Source organism: Leopardus geoffroyi, chromosome D1 (assembly GCF_018350155.1).
Source record: "Leopardus geoffroyi isolate Oge1 chromosome D1, O.geoffroyi_Oge1_pat1.0, whole genome shotgun sequence".
NCBI classification, from domain to species: domain Eukaryota; kingdom Metazoa; phylum Chordata; class Mammalia; order Carnivora; family Felidae; genus Leopardus; species Leopardus geoffroyi.
Window position 1 is genome coordinate 59,370,626 of NC_059329.1, and position 22,916 is coordinate 59,393,541.

General features: G+C 44.7%; 1 protein-coding gene across 2 annotated transcripts in view; it reads left to right on the forward strand.

Moving 5' to 3' along the window:
- The window catches only part of CLPB (caseinolytic mitochondrial matrix peptidase chaperone subunit B), a 141,920-nt gene that overhangs the window by 87,045 nt on the left and 31,959 nt on the right, over positions 1-22,916 (forward strand). For both annotated transcript variants that reach the window (XM_045484134.1, XM_045484135.1), the window contains one exon: positions 17,192-17,289. In XM_045484134.1, the coding sequence (XP_045340090.1) occupies positions 17,192-17,289 (98 nt within the window). The remainder of the gene's footprint in view (positions 1-17,191; positions 17,290-22,916) is intronic.

Consider the following 22,916-nt stretch of genomic DNA (forward strand, 5'->3'; position numbering starts at 1 on the left):
GTGGCTAAGATTATATAGTCAAATACTAGGTTCATTAAGTTACTTGGATGGTATTTTTTCCCCTTCAGTGTGTATGTTATTCATTTGAAATATAGTTGGGTTAATTTTTCAGTTTATTTTCAGTTTTAGGGTTTTCTCCCCTACCTGTTTTTAATTTTGGTGTTTGAATATGTAGAAGATTCACTTTTGTCTAAAAACTATCCAGAAAGATACACTCAGAGAAGTAAGACTTTCCTGTATCCCTTTCAACCTTTTTCCACTCCCCTCAGTGAGCCCTAACCCCATGTTTCTTAGTATAAGCAAATACAGTATATGTATTTTTTAATTTAGTTTTTTCCTACATAAAAGGTAGCACACTATATATGCTCTTCTGCAGTTTGATTTTTTTTTTCTTTTTATCTAACTGTATTTCCTGGAAACTACTATCAGTTCACAGAGATCTTCCTCATTCTTTTCTTTTTTTTAACACCTACATGGTATTCTGTTGTGTGTTTGCACTATATCCCCTATGCTCAGACATTGAAGTGTCCAGTATTTTTTAGTTACACATAATGCTGCAGTGAATAACCTCTCGCATGTATATTTGAGATGCAAAGTCCTAGAAGTGGTATTGCTGGGCCAAAGGGTAAATACATATGTCCTTTAGTTAAATATTGTGAATTTCTCCTCCACAGAAGTTGTACCATTTTACGTTCCCACTAGCAATGTATGAAAGTGCTTGGGTGGCTCAGTCAGTTGAGCATCTGACTTGACTTGATTTCAGCTCAGGCCATGATCTCACAGTTTGTGGGATCCAGCCTCATGTTAGGCTCCGCACCGACAGCATGGACTTGTTTGGGAGTCTCTCTCTCTGCCCATCTCCTGCTTGCACATGTGCTCTCAAAAATAAACTTTAAAAAAAGACAAAAAAGAAAGTGCTTGTTTTTCTCACAACATCTCCAGCAGAGTGTGTTGTCAAGCTTTTAGATTTTTGCCAATCTGATAGGTGAGATATAGTATTTCAGCATAGTTTTAGTTTGATTTTCTTGTCATGAGTGAAACCATACACCATTTCATGTGTTTAAGAGACTTTTTGTATCTCTTTTTTGTGAATTGTCTATTCATGTCTTTTGCCCATTTTTCTATAGGACTTTTGGTCTTTATTTTTCTCTTGATTTTTAAAATTTCTTTGTTGAATGGGGTTGTTGAAAGGGATCCCTTTCTTTGTTCAAAGGGATATTGACCCTTTATGTGTGATATATATCACAAATATTTTCTCCAGCCTTGGTTTGATAAGATTTTAACACTTCCCATATAATTCTGCTATACAGCCAGGATTGCAAACCACTGGGGTAGTTTAAACTGTGCCAGTTGGAACTGTTTCTTAAAGGAGAGCGCATACGGTAAGAAAGGATCATGAGCTGAGGACTTAGTCTTGGGTGTCACCTGTAACTTGGGACAGAAGAATGAACAGGAACCTTCAAAGGAGATAAAGTCATATGTATATATATCATGGAAATCAAGGTGGAAAATAATCGAAAGGAGGCAGGATTGGCCAGCAACATTGATTACTGTAGCCATGAGGAAGAAGTGGAATCTCACGAACCATGAGATCATGACCTGAGTTGAAGTCAGACACTTAACCAACTGAGCCACCCAGCTGCCCCATATTTTATTTTATTTTGAATTTAAATCCAAGTTAGTTAACATACAGTGTTAATTATTTTGGGAATAGAATTTAGTGACTCATCACTTACATATAACACCAAGAGCTCATCCCAAGAAGTGCCCTCCTTAATGCCCCACGCCCATTTAGTCCATCCCCCCACCCAACACCCCTCCAGCAACTCTCAGTTTGTTCTCTGTATTTGAGAATCTCTTGTGGTTTATCTCCCTCACTGTTGTTATGTTATTTTTGCTTCCCTTCCCTTATGTTCATCTGTTTTATATCTTAAATTCTACATATGAGTGAAGTCATATGATATTTGTCTTTCTCTGACTTATTTTGCTTAGCATAATACAGTCTAGTTCCATCCATGTTGTTGCAAATGGAAAGATTTAATTCTTTTTGAATGGAATTGCCAAGTAACATTCCATTGTATATGTATACTACATCTTCTTTATCCATTCATCAGTCAATGGACATTTGAGCTCTTTCCATACTTAGGTTATTGTCTATAGTGTTGCTATAAACATGGGGGTGCATGTGTCCCTTCGAAACAGCACACCTGTATCCCTTGAATAAATACCTACTAGTGCAATTGCTGGGTCGTAGGGTAGGTCTATTTATAATTTTTTGAGGAACCTCCATACTGTTTTCCAGAGTGGCTGCACCAGTTTGCATTCCCGCCAGCAGTGCAAAAGAGATCCCCTTTCTCCGCATCCTCGCCAACATCTGTTGTTGCCTGACCTCATTTTAAATTTGTGCTTCTCTCTCACCACTTTCTGAAAAGTTGGAGCTTTCTTTTTCCCAAGTCCATCTATCTGGTTTGTTGTGCAGCCTCAACTGAGACAAACTTGGTGAAATCCTCAGAATTAGGTAGAGAAAAGCCCTTTTGAGGGAAGTGGAATAATTAGCACCAGCAAGAAACTCCAGGTCAGAAATGGGCCTTTTGGTGTAGGCAGCAAGTCCCTGCCCTCTTCCTCCTAATCTCCCCACTGCCATTCCACTTTTATTTTTGGTGACTGTTGCCTGGTGACTGGCTTTGGCCATAAAGGAAGGAGCATAAACTGAGAGAGTCCTTGTTAGCAGTGGCTTCTGGTTTAAAAAAAAAAAAAACAAAAAAGAAAACCACAACAGTTTTATGAGGGAGATGAGTAATTCAGCCTCGATGTGGGGTTGAAAAGCAGACATCAGCAGATGAATGGCTCCTGCACCCAGGACTGGAGCCTGTAGCATTTAATATTGTAAAGATACTCACCTCTGCACTCTTAAATTCTCTCCCGACTAGGAAGTACAATTAGCAAAATTATTTCATTGGTTTCTGTTTTTGCAAGTGTTCTCGAAACCACCTGTAAAGAAGGCCTCCTGCCTTCTTGAAAGTCAAAGTGAAAGTCTGTATATTTGAATATACAGTTGACCCTTGAACACCGTGGTGATTAGGAATGCTAATGCAGGCAAAAATCTGCATATAACTTTTGACTCCCCCAAAGCTTAATTACTAATAGCCCGCTCTTGATCAGAAAAGTCTTACCAATAACATAAAGTTCATTAACATACATGTTGTGTTATATAACATATTCTTGCAATAATGTAAACTAGGGAAAAGATGTTATTTAAAAAATCTGAAAAAAGTAGGGCGCCTGTGTGGCTGGGTTGAGCATACAACTCTTGAGTTTGGCTCAGGTCACGATCCCAGGATTGTGAAATTGAGCCCCATGATGGGCTCTGCACTGAACATGGAGCCTGCTTAAGATTCTCTCTCTCTTAGGGTGCCTGGGTGGCGCAGTTGGTTAAGCATCTGACTCTTTTTTTTTTTTTTAATTTTTTTTTTTTTTTAATGTTTTATTTATTTTTGAGAGGGAGAGAGACAGAGTGCAAGCTGGGGAGGGGCAGAGACAGACACACACACAGAATCTGAAGCAGGCTTCAGGCTCTGAGCTGTCAGCACAGAGCCCGACACGGGGCTTGAACCCACAAACCATGAGATCATGACCTGAGCTGAAGTCGGATGCTTAACTGACTGAGCCACCCAGGCGCCCCAGCATCTGACTCTTTATCTTGGTTCAGGTCTTGATCTCACAGTTTGTAAGTTTGAGCCCTACATCGGGCTGTGTGCTGATGGTAAGGAACCTGCTTGAGATTCTCTCTCTCCCTCTCTCTGCCCCTCCCTCTCTCTCTCAAAATAAATAAATAAACATAAAAAAAAAAAAGATTCTCTCTCCCCATCTGCCCCTCTCCCCCGCTCACATTATCTCTAAAATAAAAGTAAAATTTTTTTAATTATAAGGAAGAGAAAATATGTTTATAATACTGTTTTTGTCAAAAATAAATCCACATGTAAATGGACCCACACAGTTCAAACCTGTGTTGTTCAAGGGTCCGCTGTACATCATTTCAGTAAGCCTGGATTAACCACCACTTAATGGACTGATACGTCTCATCCAAGCAGAAGGCTTTGCTTAGCTTTGAGAGTAGACATGTGAGTGGAAGCATAAGCCATCTCTTGATAACCCCTCTTGTCTGCTGTGGACATTAGGCTGGGATTGGTCAACAGAAGCTTAAACATCTGGTCAGGTCAGTCCTTTGGGGTGGTTGATGTTTTATAGACAACCCATCAAGATTGATTGGCCTCATAACTGAATTAGCCAGATGTGTGGGCATTGTGTGCCCTCTCCTCAGCCTCCCTTCAATGTTGTTAGATGGAAGCAGACATGAGATTAGCATGTTTGAAGATGATGTGTTTTTAGTGCATGAACAAAAGCTTTGCCTTCTGCAGAGACTGTGGCTGTGCCCCAGACGTCAGCAGTATAATTATGACTGCTAAATTCAGCTCAGACCCCAGGCTCGGTTGCCTTGGTCTCAGCTGTCATTTGTGGGAGGGGGCGGGGAGAATGCACAATCCCAGGGACCCAGGCTCTTATTATGTCCACTTTGAACTCTGCTTTATCCAGAATCATTCCGTCCCATGACAGTTGCTCCCAGCTGCTTTCTGGGCACAGAGCTTGCTGCCATCTCTGGGGGTTAGTCCGTGCTGGATTATGGGGAGAGATGGAAGTAGAGCAGGCCTCCTGAAAGCCCACAACTTCCAGGAAACTTGCCCAAAATGAAAATGAGCTGAGGCTCCCCACACTTCCATTGCCTATGTCACATGCTATTCAGAACATTATCTCTCATCTAGAAAACCTCTACCTTAGGTTGCATTGAGCAGAAGTCCTTGGCAGGAGTTTTTGCTTTTGCCCTTTTTCCCACTTAACTCTGTGTATGAATTATGTTTGAGCATTTATTTCCATGCTTTTGTACCACCACTTTACTTTTTTTAAGTTGATTTATTTATTGGGGGGGGGGAGGGGGAGAGAGAGGGAGACGGAGGAAGAGGGAGAGAGAATCCCAAGCAGGCTCTGCACCATTCGAGATTATGACCTAAGCCAAAATCAAGAACTTAACTGACTGAGCCACCCAGGCGCCCCTGTACCACCTCTTTTCTAACCCAACTAGCCTACATATTTGCCTTGGAACAAGCCAGGCACTTTCATGTCTCCAGTAGCTCTGCTGATGCTTAATATTCTGTAGACATCACATATTCAGTGTATCCAAACCCAGCCCTCCTCAGACTCTTCCCATATTCTCCTATTTGGTGACTGGCAGCATCATCTACTGGTCACAAACAGAGCATTATAAGTAAGTCTGATGATTTCACTCTCACTTTCCATCAAGCCTGTCTTAGAATTTTCTCTCAAGTCCATCTTCTCTCTTCAGTCTTCACTACCCTAGTTCAGATTTCATCACTGTCACTCGGCCTGTTGTAACAGTCTTCTTGTTCATCTCCCTTCCTCCAGATTCCCCTTCAACCTCTACCCTGCAGGCGCTCCCCTGTTTGAAGACCTTCAGCAATTCCCAGTGCCTGTAAGATAAGCCTAGATGTTTAACCCCATGCACGTCTTCCTGCAGTGCACCATGAATCTTCTGCTGCCCTGTCTCCAAGAGGGGCTGGGGATGATGGTTTGCTTCAGGACTGGGACCAGAGGTTGGTGGGCCTACCAGGGGGATCCTTGCAGCCAGGTGGGCCCAGAGAGACAGGAACTATTGTTGCCATAGGCCCACTCAGGTGCGTAGGATAGAGTCTTTCCTGCCTCTAAACCTTTGCTCATTCACTTTTCTCTGCCTGGGATGCCCCTTCCCTGCTTCTCCACCTATCAAACTCCTGGTCTTCAGGAGCCAACTCATTTATGTCTCTTCTCTGTAACTTTCCCTGATTTGCCCACATGAAGTGTATCACTTCTCACTCTATTCCACCACAGCAATTTCAGGAGGTTATTTTGTTGTTTCAGAGATTATAGTGGAAGCTTCAAAATACAGAGTTTCAACATATATCTCCACCTCGTACACCCTCTGTCCTCTGCTCCACTGATTCTGCTGCCAGTAGCCCTGGTCAGGTGTCTAACCTGTGGAAGGCCGTCCCAGTCTCCTTCTGTCTGCTAAAGAGATGAGGTGGCTGGCTCCCTGCTCAATACGCCATCTCTGTAATAGACCATTGGTGAGATGGCATTGTAGGAAGGAATGCCTAATCATGGTAATTGTAGTAACCATAACAATAGCTATCATTTATTGAGTTCTTACTGTGTAGCAAGCTCTGTACTAAGGCTTTTATCTCTTTTAATACTTAAAATAACTCTGTGAATTCGATACTCTTATTACCTACATTTTCCCTATGTATGAACAAAGGCACTCTTAAGTAACTTCCCCAAGTTCCACCACTCACTAGTAAGTAGCACAGCCGTTGTGGCATATCTCGCTTATGATCTCGTGAGCAGAATTACCAGTCTGTATCCCCAGAGCCTCTATAGAATCTGGCATAAAATAGGTGTTCTGCAATGTTGGTTGGTTGAGCGAATGAATGAATGAATGAATGAATGAATCAGTGTTCTTCCCATTGAACTTGCTTCCAGGCTTAAGAGGGACTGGCTGAGCATCTGTAGCTTATGCCAAGAAGTATGGATTTTGTCTCCTCTCCTAATGCCCAGCTGTACACAGACATGTTCCCTCCCACTCAGTAACAAACTGCCTGGAACTCTTTCCTGGCTCATATTTACAAGAGAATGTGATAAATTCTGTATTGATCCCTCCTGTTCCACTGTAAATTTTGCAAAAGATGATTAAATAGAGCAATAGAGTCTGCAGGCATTGTGGCTCAATATGTTGTGGAGTGGTGTATCGACCTCCTCCATCCAAAGGCAGCCAGCGCCTATCCCTGCTGCCCCAGACCAGTAATTAAAATCCTGTGAGACTGGGATTTAAAATCCAATCATATCCCTGAATCAAGCCTTCTAGCCTCCCCATGTGACGAGTGCAATAAGGTAACGGCAGGAGCATGTTTATGTCCGTGCTGAAGCAGTCCCCATAGGGTGGGTAAGAAATGGAGAGTTGGGTAGCCCTGCTGGCTAAATCACTTCACCCTGACATCACAGCCACTTGTAAGACAATCTGTAGGTACATAAACAAGTCCCAGCCAAAGACCAAATCTCAGATTTATAAGAGCAAAATATCATGCACAAAAATTCACAAATTGTGTTTCACTGTACACTTTTGTGCCCACAGCCAGTAGTTGGTTTAAGCATGTGCTTTGGCTTGATTATGCTCTGGCCTTCAGTAACCAAATAAGTGTTTGAATTTCCACAGGATCTCTTTGGTTTAATCTAAGCTGAAGCACAGCTTCCCTGTGCTGAGGCCTGTAATCAAGGCACAAGATACTATTTAAATAAACTTACCCATCTTCTCCTCGCATGATTGGGAGCTGTTTAAGAGCTGGGCCAGTGTTTTCTGATTCACCTTTGTATTCCTGGCGCCTAGCTTGATGCCAGACACCCAGAACATTCTTAAAAAGTATCTCTGAATGAATAAGCACAAGTTAAGCAATAAGTCTTGGAAAAAAACCTCTGTAAGCTGATGTGTAAGTGTTAGACCTACCAAATGGTCATTCACTCGGTGCTTGAATACTTCCAGTGCTGGGGAACTCATTTGTTCCTCAGCCTGCTCAGAATCTATCTTTGGATTATGGTTAGAAATTTCGTATATTCAACCAAAATCCAAGGGTCTTTAATTTTACCATCTGGCTTATGTAGAATGAATCTAATCCCTATTCCACTGCCAGCCTTTCAAATACCTGAAGTTGCAGTCATATTCTTCTGAGCTATCTTTCTCCAGCCTGAACCTCCAGTTCCTTAACCCATTATTCTCATGTGGCTTCCCAACCCTTTCCTAGTAAGTAGCACAACAATTGTGGCATATCTCTGCTTGTGATCTTTTATTAGGTTTGTTTTTTTAGTAATCTCTATACCCAACGCGAGGCTTGAACTCAAACTCTGAGATCAAGAGTCACATGTTCTTCTAACTGAACCAGCCAGGTGCCCAGCCCTTTCCTATTTTGATCCCTCTTCCCAGAACCATCTCTACTTTGTTTCTCTTCTGAAACCCATGACTTCCCATTTATCTCCATTACTTTTCATCTCGTTTGTTTCAGCTCTTAATGTCAGCCATCCACCAGGTGCATCTCGTGCTCTTCCCAACCCTAATCTGTTGTCTGCAGATTCAACGAGCAGACCATGCCTTGATATTTGTGTCAAGGATAAACGTACTAAACAGGACCAAGCCTCTTTGCTGCCTCTCGAAACTTCCTTCCAGGTTACTTATGATCTATTAGTCGCTCCATTCCCCTTGGGTCTGGTTAGTCCACCAGTCACTATTAACTCTCCACACTGTACTGGCACCCAGCCCACAATTCTCCATCATGTTCTCAGGTTGTCCTCAGATACCCCAGCAAATGTCTGATGAAGTCCACATTTTCCCTGGCTGCACCTGATTGAGCAAATAGATAACCCTGATGAAGAAAGGAAATGAGGTTAGTCTGGCATGACTTGGTTTCCGTGAACCCATCGTGATGCCTGGCGATCATCACCATTTCCTTTTCTAGGCATTCACAGAGCATCCCTTTTGTAATACATCTGATTCTAGAGATTCTTTTCACTTTTATGTGAAAAGTGTATGATCAGATAAGTGCTCTAGGCGTTCAAAGGAGGAGGTGGTCTACATAGGCTAGAGTGGTCTGGGAAAGCTTTGGGGTAGGGGAAATGGATCTGGGCTCACCACTGAAGAAAGCAGTGACAGCTCTGTGTAGTCCAGTCCTCTGGTCAGTTGGAATTGAAATCCTGGGGTGTGGGACCCAAGACTGGGCAGGTGGAAAGAGCCCTGGACTGGAAGGCCAGCTCCCACTCTCCCACTCACAGTCTCCATGACCACCTTGGGCTCCAACCTTCTGTTACCCAGGCTTCTCCAGTCTTTTTTTCCTTTGTGCTTACTCAGTGCAACACCTCTGCTCTTCTCCACCTGGTGCCATGGTTTCCTATCTCCCCGGTTACACAGTATGTGGCTCCCTTGTACTGAGGGGAAGGGAGTCGTCATCCTCATCCCCTTGTCTGCCTTTACCACACTGCGTTGTCACTGTTTCTGTCTCTGTTTGTGTCCCATCAGTCTTGGTTCTGCCCAAAGGCAAGAACTGCTCTGATTCTGTGTGCCCAGCACCTCGCCCAGCATCAGTACTCAGTGGGTTTTAATGGAATGGCTGGATTCAGCCATGAAGCAGTAGCTCTCTGTTCCATGAACTTTAGAAATCCCCCTCTTTGAAGGTAAGGGATCCCACCTGTCTAGGTCCACTGGGGAGTTAGGACTGGTAGATGACCTTCTGGGGGGTCAATTAATGTGAATCACTGTTCACCTGGTCCCCAGATGGGGCAGCCCTGAATGAGAGGAAAAGGAACCCCATTTTGTACCCTTTCTATAAAGCTGTCTATCCCAAGCCTACTTCTAGAAACCCCCCTATATCTTGGTTTTGGAGCCTCTGAGCACACTGGAAGGGAAGAAGAGCGATGATTTTTTTCCCTCTTTTTGAGTCATCAGGTCTTTAGAAGGTAGCACCATGTGGTGGAAAACCAGACCTGGCTTCTTCAAACACAACAACAAAAAAACTTATTATGGAAAATTGCAAACACATACAAAAATACAGTAATAAATCTCTGCTTTAAATTCCATCTTTACTATTTGTCTGCTGGGTGACCATGGGCAAATTATTTCAGCTCTCTGAGCCCGTATTCTCTGAATATTTGTATGATGAATAATTCAGACACTGTATACAAAGGCCTTACACACAAATGTTAGCTTGTCTCTTTTCATCCTCCTCTTCTGCCAGACTCAGTTAAATCATCTGGAAAATGGGAAAAATAATACCTCTTCTACTTTCTTCAAATTGTTGTTAAGAATGAAATACATGGAAGGAGTCAGCACAGGGTATGGCATGTAGTGAGTGCTCAGTAAAGATTGTTGGTTAGAGGGGAGGCATATCTATAGGTGCACATGTATGTGTGTGTACGTATCTTGAGAATGCTCAGTGGTATGGCTTATGGAAACAGCTCAAGATTAGATGTCAGGAACTGGGGCTCTTTCTGGTTCCACTCAGCTTCCTGCAGCATTTTGGACAGGTCTCTTCTCTCTCACCTTCAGCCTCAGTGAATGGAGAAGAATTGGTTTGTCTCTGACCTGAGGAGCTACATACATACTAGCTGTGAGGATGAAACAGGGATGGGCTGCCAGGAAAGGGAGGGAGTTGAGAGGACAACAAGAGCCAGCAGACAGATGGGGAGAGCATGGATAGCTAGAGGGTGGTGGAGGCTTCCCAGAGAAGGAACCTTGAAGAAGGGGTAAGATCTAGATGGTCAGGGAGGCAAGGAGTGGAGTTCCAGGCAAGAAGAATGGTGCAAGCAACACTGTGGAGACAGGGAAGGTGTGCGGCTTCTTTGAGGTCGTTATTCTGTCTCTCTGGGAATGCTTCCTTGATGGGGAGCACACAACCAAAAAGATTTCGCTGCACCCTGACAGATACCTCTAATTGTGGGAATGATTTCCCTTATATTTAGCAAAAAAAATTTTTTTTAATTTTTTTAAATATTTGTTTAGTTTTGAGAGACAGAGACAGAGAGAGACAGAGTATGAATGGGGGAAGAGCAGAGAGAGAGGGAAACAGAATCAGAAGCAGGCTCCAGGCTCTGAGCTGTCAGCACAGAGCCCGATATGGGACTCAAACTCATGAGCCATGAGATCATGACCTGAGCTGAAGTCAGACGTTCAACCGACTGAGCCACCCAGGCACCCCAGTTCAGCAAAAAAACTTCCAATTGGAGATAGTGAACACACTGTTGAAATAGTGAAAATCAGGATGAAGGTGGTAAAGGAGCTCGCAGTAAAAATGGGAGAGTGAATATAAACGTTATTACAAAGAACAACGTACAGTCTTTTTTTCCCAATCATTTTCGAGCTTTTTATTTTACCCAGTCCAAACAAAACCCCTAGAGGTGGGCAAGGCAGCAGTCATTACCACCAGAGAAGTGAAGCAGGTGCCCTCAATCACACAGCCAGGGAGAGGTAACCCCTACTCCTGCAAGCTCCCCCACCCAGTGCTCTTTTAAAGGACTGGGAACCAGCTGCCTGTAGGGGAAGGGGTGAGTCATGGAAACTGCAGTGGTGGTAGACCTGGATCACTAGAAGGCCAGTCTGGCTGAGAGAACTGTAGGGGGCGGTGGGGAGTGTGTGAGCATGCTGATATTATCGATAATATAGCCTAACACATTTGTATAGGGCAGTTACTCTGTGTGTGTGTGTGTGTGTGTGTGTGTGTGTGTGTGTGTGTGTGTGTGTGTTTAAGCCCTCTTATCCTAGCATTATCTTCTTTGATATTCACAGAGGTAGGCAGAGGGCCAAGACTGGTAGTGACAAGGGAGGAGGCCTCCTCCCCCACCCTAATTTTAGTCCTCTCCCAGGGAAGGGCATGTGAGCCTCTCTCCAACCACTTTGTCCCCACTTCCTGCCCACAGAGCCCAGAAGGTGTTGGGACTTGACATGATATAATTTTCTAGAGAGGTGTTTGGGACCAGAAAAGAGACTAGGAGCTTTGGCCTACAGGTGTCAGCAACATGGGGCATGCACTTGCTGTCAGAGGGCTCTTCTGAGGCAAGAAGAACAGCCATGTTTTGTGTGGCCTCAGAAGATAGTCCTTGGGAAGAAGTCCATTTATTTGGTAAATTTTAGTGAAAGCTATTCTGTGCCAGGCCCTGTGCTGGCTCACAGTGGGTCAGACATAGTCCCTGACTTCTAGGAGCCCTCAGTCTTGGATGCAGACAGAATGTTTAACTGCAGAGTGATCGGTAAGACAGAGCAGAGGGCCTGTGGGAGCACAAATGATGATACCAAACCTGGGGTGGGAAGGAAACCAGGAAGGTTTCTTAGAGAAGCCTGAACTGGTCTTTAAAGATGAACAAGTATTTGCAGGAAGACCAAGGTGGGAGTGGGGATGGAGGGACAGGTTGGGTTTGTAGGAAAAGGATCTGCCCTCAGTTTAGTGGGGGGAACCCTGTGGAGGGCCATGAGCATGAGGGTAGGTTCTGAACACATTCAGGGGAGTCAGGGTGACCACCTGTTTCTGATGTAGTAGGAGGGGTGTCTCTTTGTAGGGAATTAGAAGAGCTCACTACTAAGGTGTTTTTCCACTCAAAATCTATGATTTTGTCAAACCAAAGGAACTGTGCCAGTGGGCTCCCTGGGTCTTGGTGGGCCAGCCTTCTCTTCTGCCGGCACCATTTCCACTGCTTTACATGGTGAGGCCCAAGCCAGCCACTGGTACCAACCAGGACCAGCCCGTACCCCACCCCACCCCCCTTCTCTCGTGGCCTATTGACAGATCCTCCAGAATCTGAAGGAATTCAAGACAAATGGTTAAGGGGATGGAGTTAATAAAATTTGAAAAATTGAGGCCTGTCACTCCACTAAACTTTTTTCAATACCACTGACAGAAACATATTTCCCCAATGAGTGACCTTCCACAGCTGTAGCGGGCAGGCGCAGCCGCAGCAGTGCTGCCAGGAAGCCAGTCTGCTATTTATCAAATATTATAAGCTGGGACACACTAATCTGGAGCAGGGAGAGGAGGGGAGGGGTCCTGCACTATACTGCCTGGGGTGCTCCAGGTGTTGGCCCCAGCCCCAGACAGCCAGTGGGAGGTGACGGATGGCCTGCGATTAGCACTCCCCACCTCCATTCGGCCCTCTCACTTGCTCCCAGAGGCCTGACCCTCTAGACCAGCTGCTCGGCCCGGAGGGGCCCTGGGTGGGAGACAAGGGGAGGTCAGGCCAGGGCACGGGCCATCCTGATGCCCCTGGAGAGGGCAGGCGGGTGAGACCCAATGTGGTTATTTATTGGAGTATAATGGCTTGTGGCCGTTGGTCGTGGAGGTGAAATCGATCAGTTGTAGAAGTCAGGTTCTATCAATTATTACAGCAATTAGTCAAGTCAGAGCATCAGTGCAAGGGTGCGGGGGCTGGGGGACTAATATTAGATGGACATTTTCCATGATGCCCCCACCTCAGCCTTCCTAAAGTGGGAGCAGAAGTGCTGCCCTGAGGCTCCAGAACCTTGGGGAACCTGGCTGGCTTCCCCCCTCAGGAGTAGCTGGGGTGGGGCCTTCTGGGCTAGAGATAGGCTCAGCACTGTTTTAAAAGGCGTCCTGTGCTGGCTGGCCCAGGTGCAGAGACGTCCTACCTGTCCCCATCCCATCCTTTATGAGAAGTGACACGACTCCTACTAGAAATTACTCAGTGGCCAATGTTTATGGCACACATTTTTCATTCTGTAAGCAAATATAGATCACTGACAGCACTTGTTTGATGCAACTAATCTCACCCTATGTTCTTTCTCCCATTGTCTTCCTCTCTTACCTTCTCTTGCTCTCCCACCCTCCCCTTTTCTTCCTGTTTCTCTTCTCTTCTACTCTTGGTCCTCTTTTCTTTCCCTTCTATAGGTCTCTGATTCCCCCTTTATTCTTTTCTTTCCCTTCTGTAGGTCCCTGATTCCCCTTTTACTCCAGTCCATATCTAGTGACAGAGCTCCCCTTGAGGCTGCCTAAGAAAGGAGACCTTTCCACTCTGCTAAATTGTAGCTCCCTTTCAGCTCTAGCTATGGTCCTAGAAATAGGGGTGGTGGAGCGGGCAGTTGCCATCTGCCACTGGCCCTCGGCCCTTGTGGAGCCCCTCAGTGTTGAGCACCAGAGAGAACAGGAGTGGGCTGGGAAAGCCAGACCATGTGAGCAGGCCCCTTGGCACTCCATTCCTTCCTGGGCCCCCACAGTACTGTCTGTCCCTCCTTCAGCCCAAGTTGTAGTTGTATGGTCGTCTTCCATCCCCATTAGCTTCTGGAAAGCTGAAATTGTTCCTTGACACAAACTCTAGATAACAGCTAGTCTTGAAGACAGGAAGAGGAGCCTGCAGAAGAAATGGTCACAGAGGTGTGAGGAAAACCTGAAAAAGTGGTTTTATAGAACTCAAAAGAGTGGCCAAGGTATCAGTTGCTATAGAGTGGTCAAAAAATACAAAAAAGAAGACTATTCACTGGCTTTGTCAATCCCCCTCATCCTACATACAGAGCCCTGCTAATACAAAGCACCCAGTCACTGCCAATAGAATTGAAAGAGTGAGGTTCCAGCTGAGCCCCTAAAGACCCACCTACTAGTTACGAAGAACACAGACACCCTCCTTACCAGGGAGCTGGCACTTTATCCTATAAGTAGTGAAAAGCCAGGGAAGGATATTTCAGCAGGAGTATGTTTTGGCTGCCCTTTTGGGAGTGTGGAGAATTGGAGTTGAGAAAACCTGGCCATGGGTTGGACTCCTGGTCCAAGCAAATAATTAGCTTTGTAACCTTGGGCTATGATTTCACTTTTCTGAGCTCTAGTTTTCATGTCTATAGCATGGGGATTTTAATTCCTACCTCTCAATAGTGGTTGTAAGGATTAAGTGATGTAATGTACATGAAGTACAGAGCACAGTGTCTGGTACATAGTAAGTGCTCAGTAAATGCCTATTATTACCACCACTCCTAGATATATAACCAAGAGACATGAAAACACATCCACGCGAAGACTTGTGCACATACTTTCATAGCAGCATTATTCATAATAGCCAAGGGGGAAACAGCCCAAATGTCTATCAACTGATGAATGGCTAAACAAAATGTGGCCTATCCACAGAATGGAGTTTTATTCATCCATGAAAAGGAATGCTGCATTTCTGCTTTCATGTTGTAGCATGAATGACACTACAACATGGATGAACCTTGAGAACATGCCAAATGAAAGAAGCCAGACAGAAAAGGCCATATACTGTATGTTTCAATTTATATGAAATGTCAAGTATAGGCAAATCTATAGGAACAGAAAGTATAGGTTAGGGTGTCTGTGATAATGGCTATGGGCTTTCTTTTTGAGATTACGAAAATGATCTGAAATTAGTGGTGATGGTTGTATTACCCTGTAAGTATATTAGAAACCACTGAATTATACACTTTAAAAGGTTGAATTTTATGGTATGTGAATTCTATCTCAGTAAAAATTATATATATTAATATTTTATATCAAATTCCTATTTGAAAATAGGAATCATGGGGCGCCTGGGTGGCGCAGTCAGTTAAGCGTCCGACTTCAGCCAGGTCACGATCTCGCGGTCCGGGAGTTCCAGCCCCGTGTCAGGCTCTGGGCTGATGGCTCAGAGCCTGGAGCCTGTTTCCGATTCTGTGTCTCCCTCTCTCTCTGCCCCTCCCCCGTTCATGCTCTGTCTCTCTCTGTCCCAAAAATAAATAAACGTTGAAAAAAAAAAAAAAAGAAAATAGGAATCCTGTATAAGAGTATTAATTTTTCTCATTGATAATAAGTGTCCCTGCCCTAGATCATACTACTTGCTCTCTCCTCCACTCCCTTCTCCTCCCACACCTCTTCCCCTGCAGCCCAGGCAGACAGCCACATGTAAATGCTTAATAAAGCTTACAGTTGTTGGTTGATAAATTTATAGACCTTTAAGAAGCAGAGACCTTCAGTAGGAATAGTTTTAGATCATGGAGCAAATGTTCCACAGCCTAGGATTAAGAAATGCTGAGTTTTGGGGCACCTGGGTGGCTCAGTTGGTTAAATGTTCCACTTCAGCTCAGGTCATGATCTCACTGTTCATGGGTTCAAGCCCCGCGTTGGGCTCTGTGCTGACAGCTCAGAGCCTGGAGCCTGCTTCAGATTCTGTGTCTCCCCCTCTCCCTGCCCCTCCCCGACTCTCACTCTCTCTCAAAAATAAATAAATGTTAAAAAATTTAAAAAGAAAAAAGAAGAAATGCTGAGTTTTTATAGTCGATCAGTAAACAGCAGCGGGACACACTCCTTGAGCCAGGCCCCATGCTGATGTGCATTGGCCTGCATATTTAGTGTTTCCAACCAACCCATTAGATCCTTCTGGCAGGGACTGTGTCTTAACCCTTCTTTACTTCCCGACAACACTTCCTTAGCAAGAAAGAAGATCGAGGAATATTCCATTTAACACATAGTTCTTGAGTATCTGCTGTGTCCAAGGCACAGCTTTCTTAGGTTTCGGTCTCCCTGCTTCGAGAGAAGTGCCTTTGGGGCCAGGCCAGATCTGATTCTTTTGTGTCTCAAGCCCCACACATTCAAAGTTTGACAAATTGAATGGAATGGACAGTTTTTGAAGAGGAGAGTGAGGGTTCAGACCTGGGCTTTGAGAAGGAGATTCTAATAATGTGGGGGTCAGAGGAGCCTTTCTTCCATATCTGCCAAGGCTTTGCACCAAGTAGACACTTTATACAGGCTTGTGAGCTGCCAGAACTTAAAAGAGAAACAAGGTTGATGCATGGACCCCAGCAAGCCCCTTCTTTTTATCATACTTCAGGTTCTTTGTCCTCCAAGCACAGGAACTGATACAGAAAGAAATGCCTGCCCACATGCACATAGTCACCAACAGTTGGAATTGGTAAGGGCATCAAACCTTGGGGCTAGCATAGCCAGTTTCCTGGTAATGCCCACTCCCTTCCAGAGGACTCAGCTAACTCTAGTAAGCAAGAAATACCAGAGGTAAAAGACATTAAAGAAGAGAGAGGAGTGGAGAACAGAAAGAAGGGGGCTGTTTCATCTTTTTTCAGAAAGTCTGTGCTTTAGAAAGGAACCCTATTATATGGTTTTATTAATGAATATTCATCTGTATGCAGATGAGTTTGTTAATGACTAATGCATTGGCATTAGGATATATTTATGTTTTTGGTATATTTTTTAGCATATTCAGCTGTGTGTGTTTGTTTTCTGTGTGTGTGTATAGAGCACACCTGTGCGTACATAACACATGTATGTATGCGTAGTGGTAGTAGTGTGGGTAGTATGTTTCTGCACATATGTGCATGTGCATGTAGGAACGCCAGTACCCTGACCTCTGTGTCAGAATTAAGAACTCTCCTGTCAGAGCAGCTTGATGTTTGTCACACCATTCTACAATCTCTTAGGGTTTTGTTGCTCTCTATTTCCATGGGAATTCCTTACTTTGAAATCAGGGCCCAAGTCACCTTTGAGGGAAGGCTGAGGCCCCAATGATCACTCATAGAGTCTTTAACTACTTTTCTTCTTCCTGCCAGGAGCCAACCCCCTTCAGAGGAATGAAATGGGACACACACCTTTGGATTATGCCCGAGAAGGGGAGGTGATGAAGCTTCTAAGGACTTCGGAGGCAAAGGTAAATTTCGGAGAAAGGAGAAGGCCTATGGGTACTCCATGCTGCATTTAATCTTTTGCTCATTAAATGATGTCTGGCTCCACACCAAAGGCCACTTCTCCTTAGGTGATTATTGTTTGTTTTAATACAAATCCAGGGGGAGCCTGGGTGGCTCAGTTGTTAAGCATCTGACTTTGACTCAGATCATGATCTCATAGTTCATGAGCTCGAGTCCCACATAGGGTTAGCTTGAGCCCCGCTTCGGGTGAGCTCGTGCCCTGCTTCGGGTGAGCTTGAGCTCTACTCCAGGTGAGCACGAGCCCTGCTTTGGGTAAAACACAAGCCCCGCTTTGGGTGAGCCCCACATCTCTCTCTCTCTTTGGGCGAGCCCCCCTTCTCTCTCTCTCTCACCTTCTCTCCCTCTGTTCCTCCTGTGATTCTCTCTCTCTTGCCTCTCGCTCACTTGCACTCTCTCTCTAAAAAAAAATACACACACACACACACACACACACACACGTATGTATCTATATATACATACACATAACGTGTATATAAACACATACATAAATCTAGTCCCCAGTCTTAATAAGAATAGGAAGCTACCCTTATCATGACCAGGCAGAGGCCTGGGCCACTTCTGGGTTCTGAGGACTAATCTTCAAATTCAGTTTTTGAGCTAATAGACCTTCTAGCTCCTTTTCATAGGACCGGGATAGTTAGACAAAATCTTTAGCCCAAGTACTGTTTCTTCAGTCATTATGTATTCTATAACCTCAGCAAGTAATCCTTTCCCATCATCCCTCCTTTCAGAACCATTCCCTGACCCTTCCCCTCCACACACAGTCCAGAGAGCCTGGTGTAGTCTGAGCCAAAAAAATCTCCATCTTAATTTGATCTTCTCAACCAAACTTTTGAGCTCCCTAAATACAGGCAGCTTTCTGCTCTTCCCAGCCACTGAGCTATCACTCAGGAACTACTTGGCAGAGTCCAGGCATTAGAATCACAAATCTCAGAGCTGCCAGGGACCTCAGAAATTGTCAAGTCCGGTGGTAAGAAATTTCACCAAAGCCTAAACAGTTAAGTCAGAGGAAATTAAGATGTTGTGGTTGAGGAGAAGTGGACCAGAGTTGCACCCAACTGGCCTAGCCCTTCTCTCCTGAGCAGCCTCAGGGGAGGCTCTGCTGTGAACACACGTTTTAAATCTCTGAAGCCTAAATCAATGGACTCGTTTTACTCCTGGGGAAACTAGAGCTGAGGGATGTGACATGACTTTGGTCCCAGAGTGAGTTAGTGTCAAACCTAAGCTAATAGACTTGAATACAAGGTCAGGTGATAGGTTCCGTGGTAGGACTGGAACTGGAAGACTTGGTTGCTGACTCTCATTCTTGTGTTCTGTCCAGGATCATGGAGTCTCTATTGGCATATTGGCTGATGTACCTTGAGATGATTCAGTGTGACAGGTCCCACCTAGTGGCAGATATTCTCTGTGTCTTGAGTAAGAGCACTTAGGTCATTGGACTGAAACAGACAAGATACGGGTTGTGATCCCAACTCTACCACTCACTAACTGGGTGATGTTGGGCTAGCACTTGCTTTCACTGAAGCTCAATTTACCTCTGTGAAATGAAGACATTGGACAGAATGGTTTCTAAGGTTCTATTCTGTATACAATTGTCTACATGTCAGGATAAACCAGATTATGTTGTAATAACCCAGAATTTCAGTGGTGTAAAGCAGTAAACATTTATTTTTGGCCTCATGCAGCCTATCCATCATGGGTCAACAGTGGGGGCTCTGTTCATCAAAGGCCTGCAGAGACCAGACTGGCATTGCAGCCACCCTCTGGGATGTTGGCAGGTTGCTTGCCAGAGGGAGAAGAATGCTCTGGAGGGTCTTGCATATGCAGTTAAATGCCCAGTCTGGAAGTAGACCCTTCCACTCACAGCTCACTGGACAGAACTAATCCCTGTTCCCACCCAATCACAAGGGACCAAGGAGAGTAATCCTACCATGTGCCTACAAGGGGGAGACTGGAAATGTCTGGCAGCCAGAATCAACCATATAGTTTGTTTCCCTGGGAGCCTTAGTAACTACCCTGCAGTAGTTTCCTCCAGAGGAGAGGAGGTAGGAAGGGAGATGGGCTTTCACAGCACATCCTGAGGGGTGCTTGGGACCAGCAAGAGTGAAAATTCCTAGAGAGCAAGTAATTCCCTCCTCTCTGTTCAGATTTTCCATCCCTAGGAATATCCCTAGAGGTAGAGTCAGTTTGCCCAGGTGCCTTAAAGATATCCCTAAACGTGTTTCACATAACCTTGGACTGCACTCCCGTCATCCCTCAGGCGCAATAGCTGTCCCATGAGACCATGCCCTAGACTTGGCCAAGAGAACCCATGGTGTGTCAGGTGGTCTGACATAGGGCAAGTCTCTTAGTGCCAGCATAGGTGGAGGGGTTAGAGCTGCTGTGGGATCCTTAACAAAATTCGGCTGCTTAAGAAGTGGCTTGATGTTGGCCATGTTAGTACAAGGCTAGTGTCCCGAGTAAATAAATGGTGGTTGTGTTCCTCTGTTCCAGTCAGACCCTTCTGGACCACAGAGGGCAATCGCAGACACTACCTTCTGAGTAGACATGGAGCTCTTAGAATCTGTGCAGAGTAGGGCAGCTAAGGGGAAAGAGGAACTATGCCAGAGAAAAAGCCAAAGGCAGTGGGGACGTCAGGCCCAGAAAGGAGAGACCACATATAGACACAGGAATAGCTGTGAGTGAAAGGGCGGGGGGTGGGGATATTCATTCAGTGGCAGAGCTGGGACAGAGCCAGGCTCGGTGGCAGCTGTCGGGAGGAGCTCCCTAATAGATCTGTCACACAGTGCACGGGGCTGCCTTTAGAGGCTGGAAAACCACGTAGAGACTGCTTGGGGTTCTGTAACCTCTCCATGGAAGACTATTTCTCTGTTGTCACCTCTCTGTACTTTATGTTTTCATCTGGTCTGAAATGTCCCAACTGTCCACTGAGCATCTCTCCTTGATTGCTGTACAGTCCTGTCACCCCTCAGTTCTCCTTGGGTATTAGCATTGTCTTTCAGTTGCTCAGCATCTACTTTGTCACCCATTCTTCTCTGATTTTTTCTTTTTCCTCTAAGCTGCAAAAAAACACTACCTCTTCAAAATCATGAGGCAGAGCTTCATGGGAAGAACACTGCTATAGACCTGGTTCTGTCCCACTTTGCCAGTAAGTAAGCAGTAGCTGATCCTCTCTGAGTTCAGGCCTTACGTCTATAACCTAATGACTCAGGCCTGGAGGGTGCTGAGGCTCCAGCCTGAGACCTCATCTCCTGGCTGTTTGTCTAGACATGGGTGACTGCCACTCCAATCTTATCTTACTCTCCTTCTATGCACCCAGCATCCTCCTGCTTCCCAGCCCAGCCTTCTCCACTCTGTAGTCAAATATGTGTTCGTTATGGAAAATGTGTAAGTATAAAAGTCATATGTGTCATTATAGAATATTTGGAAAGTAAATTGAAGAGAATTAAATAATTTAGTACATGTTTATGAATGTCTGTGTGCCAAGCTCTGGGCTAGGTAAGAAGAAGACAGGTGGGTGAAACACTCAAAGAGCTTACCGTCTGATGAAGAGACAGGCAAGTGAACCAGGGAAGCCCAGGGACTGTGGGAATCCAGAGGTGGCTTCGAATCCTACCTGGGGAGATCAAGGCAGTCTCACTGGAGAACAGGGCAACTGAGCTGAATTTCAATGAACATTTTAGCCCTACTATCGATATGTGATCACTATTAATATTTTTAATTATTTATAATAATAGTAGGTATTATTAAGTGCATCTTTTATCAAGTGCATCTAGGTACTATGCCAGGTGCTTTCTCTGCATTTTTTATAACCCTCTAACAAATCCTTGAAGCAGCTCTTATTACCCCTGTTTTATAGATGGGAAAACTGAAGCTGAAAGAAAGAAAGCAGATACTTAACAGAAAATCAAGTTGTTAAAAGTAACTATTGGGGTATGAATCAGAGGATTTACTTTCATGATATTATATTTGCCTTTTCTGAACCTTACCTATATATATGTATATAGATGGCCTTTTTTTTTTAACCTGGTTGATAGCCTACGGTACATACAGGGGTCTTAAACTTGCAGCCATGTTTTATTTTAACAATCCAAGAATTTATTAAAAATGTGACCCCATAAGGGTTGGGGGTGTGGATTCCTCCCAGCTCACTATTATATTTTGTGCTAGCCTAACAGACATTTATATTTCCTACCTGGCCCTGAAGGTGTTTGAGTTATGATCCTAGTCCCATATTTGGAATTTGCTTTTTTTTTTCACTTAATATTATTTCTTTTTTTTAAGTTTAATTATTATTATTATTTCTTTTTAGTAATCTCCATACCCCAGCATAGGGCTTGAACTCACAACCCTGAGATCAGGAGTCACATGCTCCTCTGACTGTGCCAGCCAGGTGCCCTGCTTAATATGATTTCTTGAAAATTTTCCCATTTTCAAGTTATCCATAAGCCTAATTTTTAATTTCATTCTGCCTTTTAAAATGTGTCACTTATCTAAGAATCTCTGTCACTTTTTTTTTTTTTAAGTTTATTTCTTTATTTTGAGAGAGAGAGAGAGTGTGAGCAGAGGAGGAGCAGAGAGAGAGGAGAGAATCCCAAGCAGGCTCTGTGCTGACAGCATGGGCTTGGACCGTGAGATCATGACCTGAGCCAAAATCAAGAGTCAGATGCTTAACCAACTAAGCCACCCATGCACCCCAAAGAATCTCTGTCACCTTTAGTAGCCTACATGATTTTCTCCTTGCTGCCGGTTTGCTCAGTTTCTCTGCTTTCTCTGTGCAGAAGCTTCCTTGGGCCCCCTAAGAAGATTCAGAGGTGGATGAACCCCAGCCCCTGTCCTCTGAGCTGGCCATCTGGAAATGGAGGATGGGAGAGAGGCAGGCACCCTTGGTTCTGATACCTACAGACTGATTTGTATGTTAGGAGGGGTCCACAGAGAGTTTGTGGGGGCTCCAAGAAAGCATGGATCACCTTCAGGCAGAATGAGCAGGGCAGGCTTCGTAGAGAAGATAGTTGTGATCTCACTTTGAAGGATTTCGTTACATGGAGAGTTTAATACTTAAAGCTTAGACCATTTTCATGTTTTAACTAAGAGACGAAGGAGAGAGGTAGAAATATATCTCTGTGCACACGATGGCAGATAAAACAAAAATATGGGGAGCTAGTCCATGATGAATATTCAGCTGAGGGGGATGTGCTGGTGCCAGCCCGCATCTCCACTCCCGGATCCTCGTTCCGCCGAGACTCACGAGGAATTTATTGCTCATTTTAATCACACCCAGAGAATGAATTGGCAGGAATATTAGGCAGATAGGCCTATCATATATATTTTATTTGCATATCCCAGTGACAGAATCACAAGCACATTTCCTGTATCCATATTTTTTCATTTGCTTCAGGGATAGCTGGGGATGCAGTGCTCCCCTGGGCCTGCATTCTGGGCTGTAAACCTGGGTGCTGAGGAAAGCCCTCTTGGAGACAAGGGGTGAGGTACACAGGAGAGTAAGAGGGTTATCTTGCTCCTGTCATAGGGTGAAGTGATACCCTTTCCCCACTTTGCCCAGCCTGCT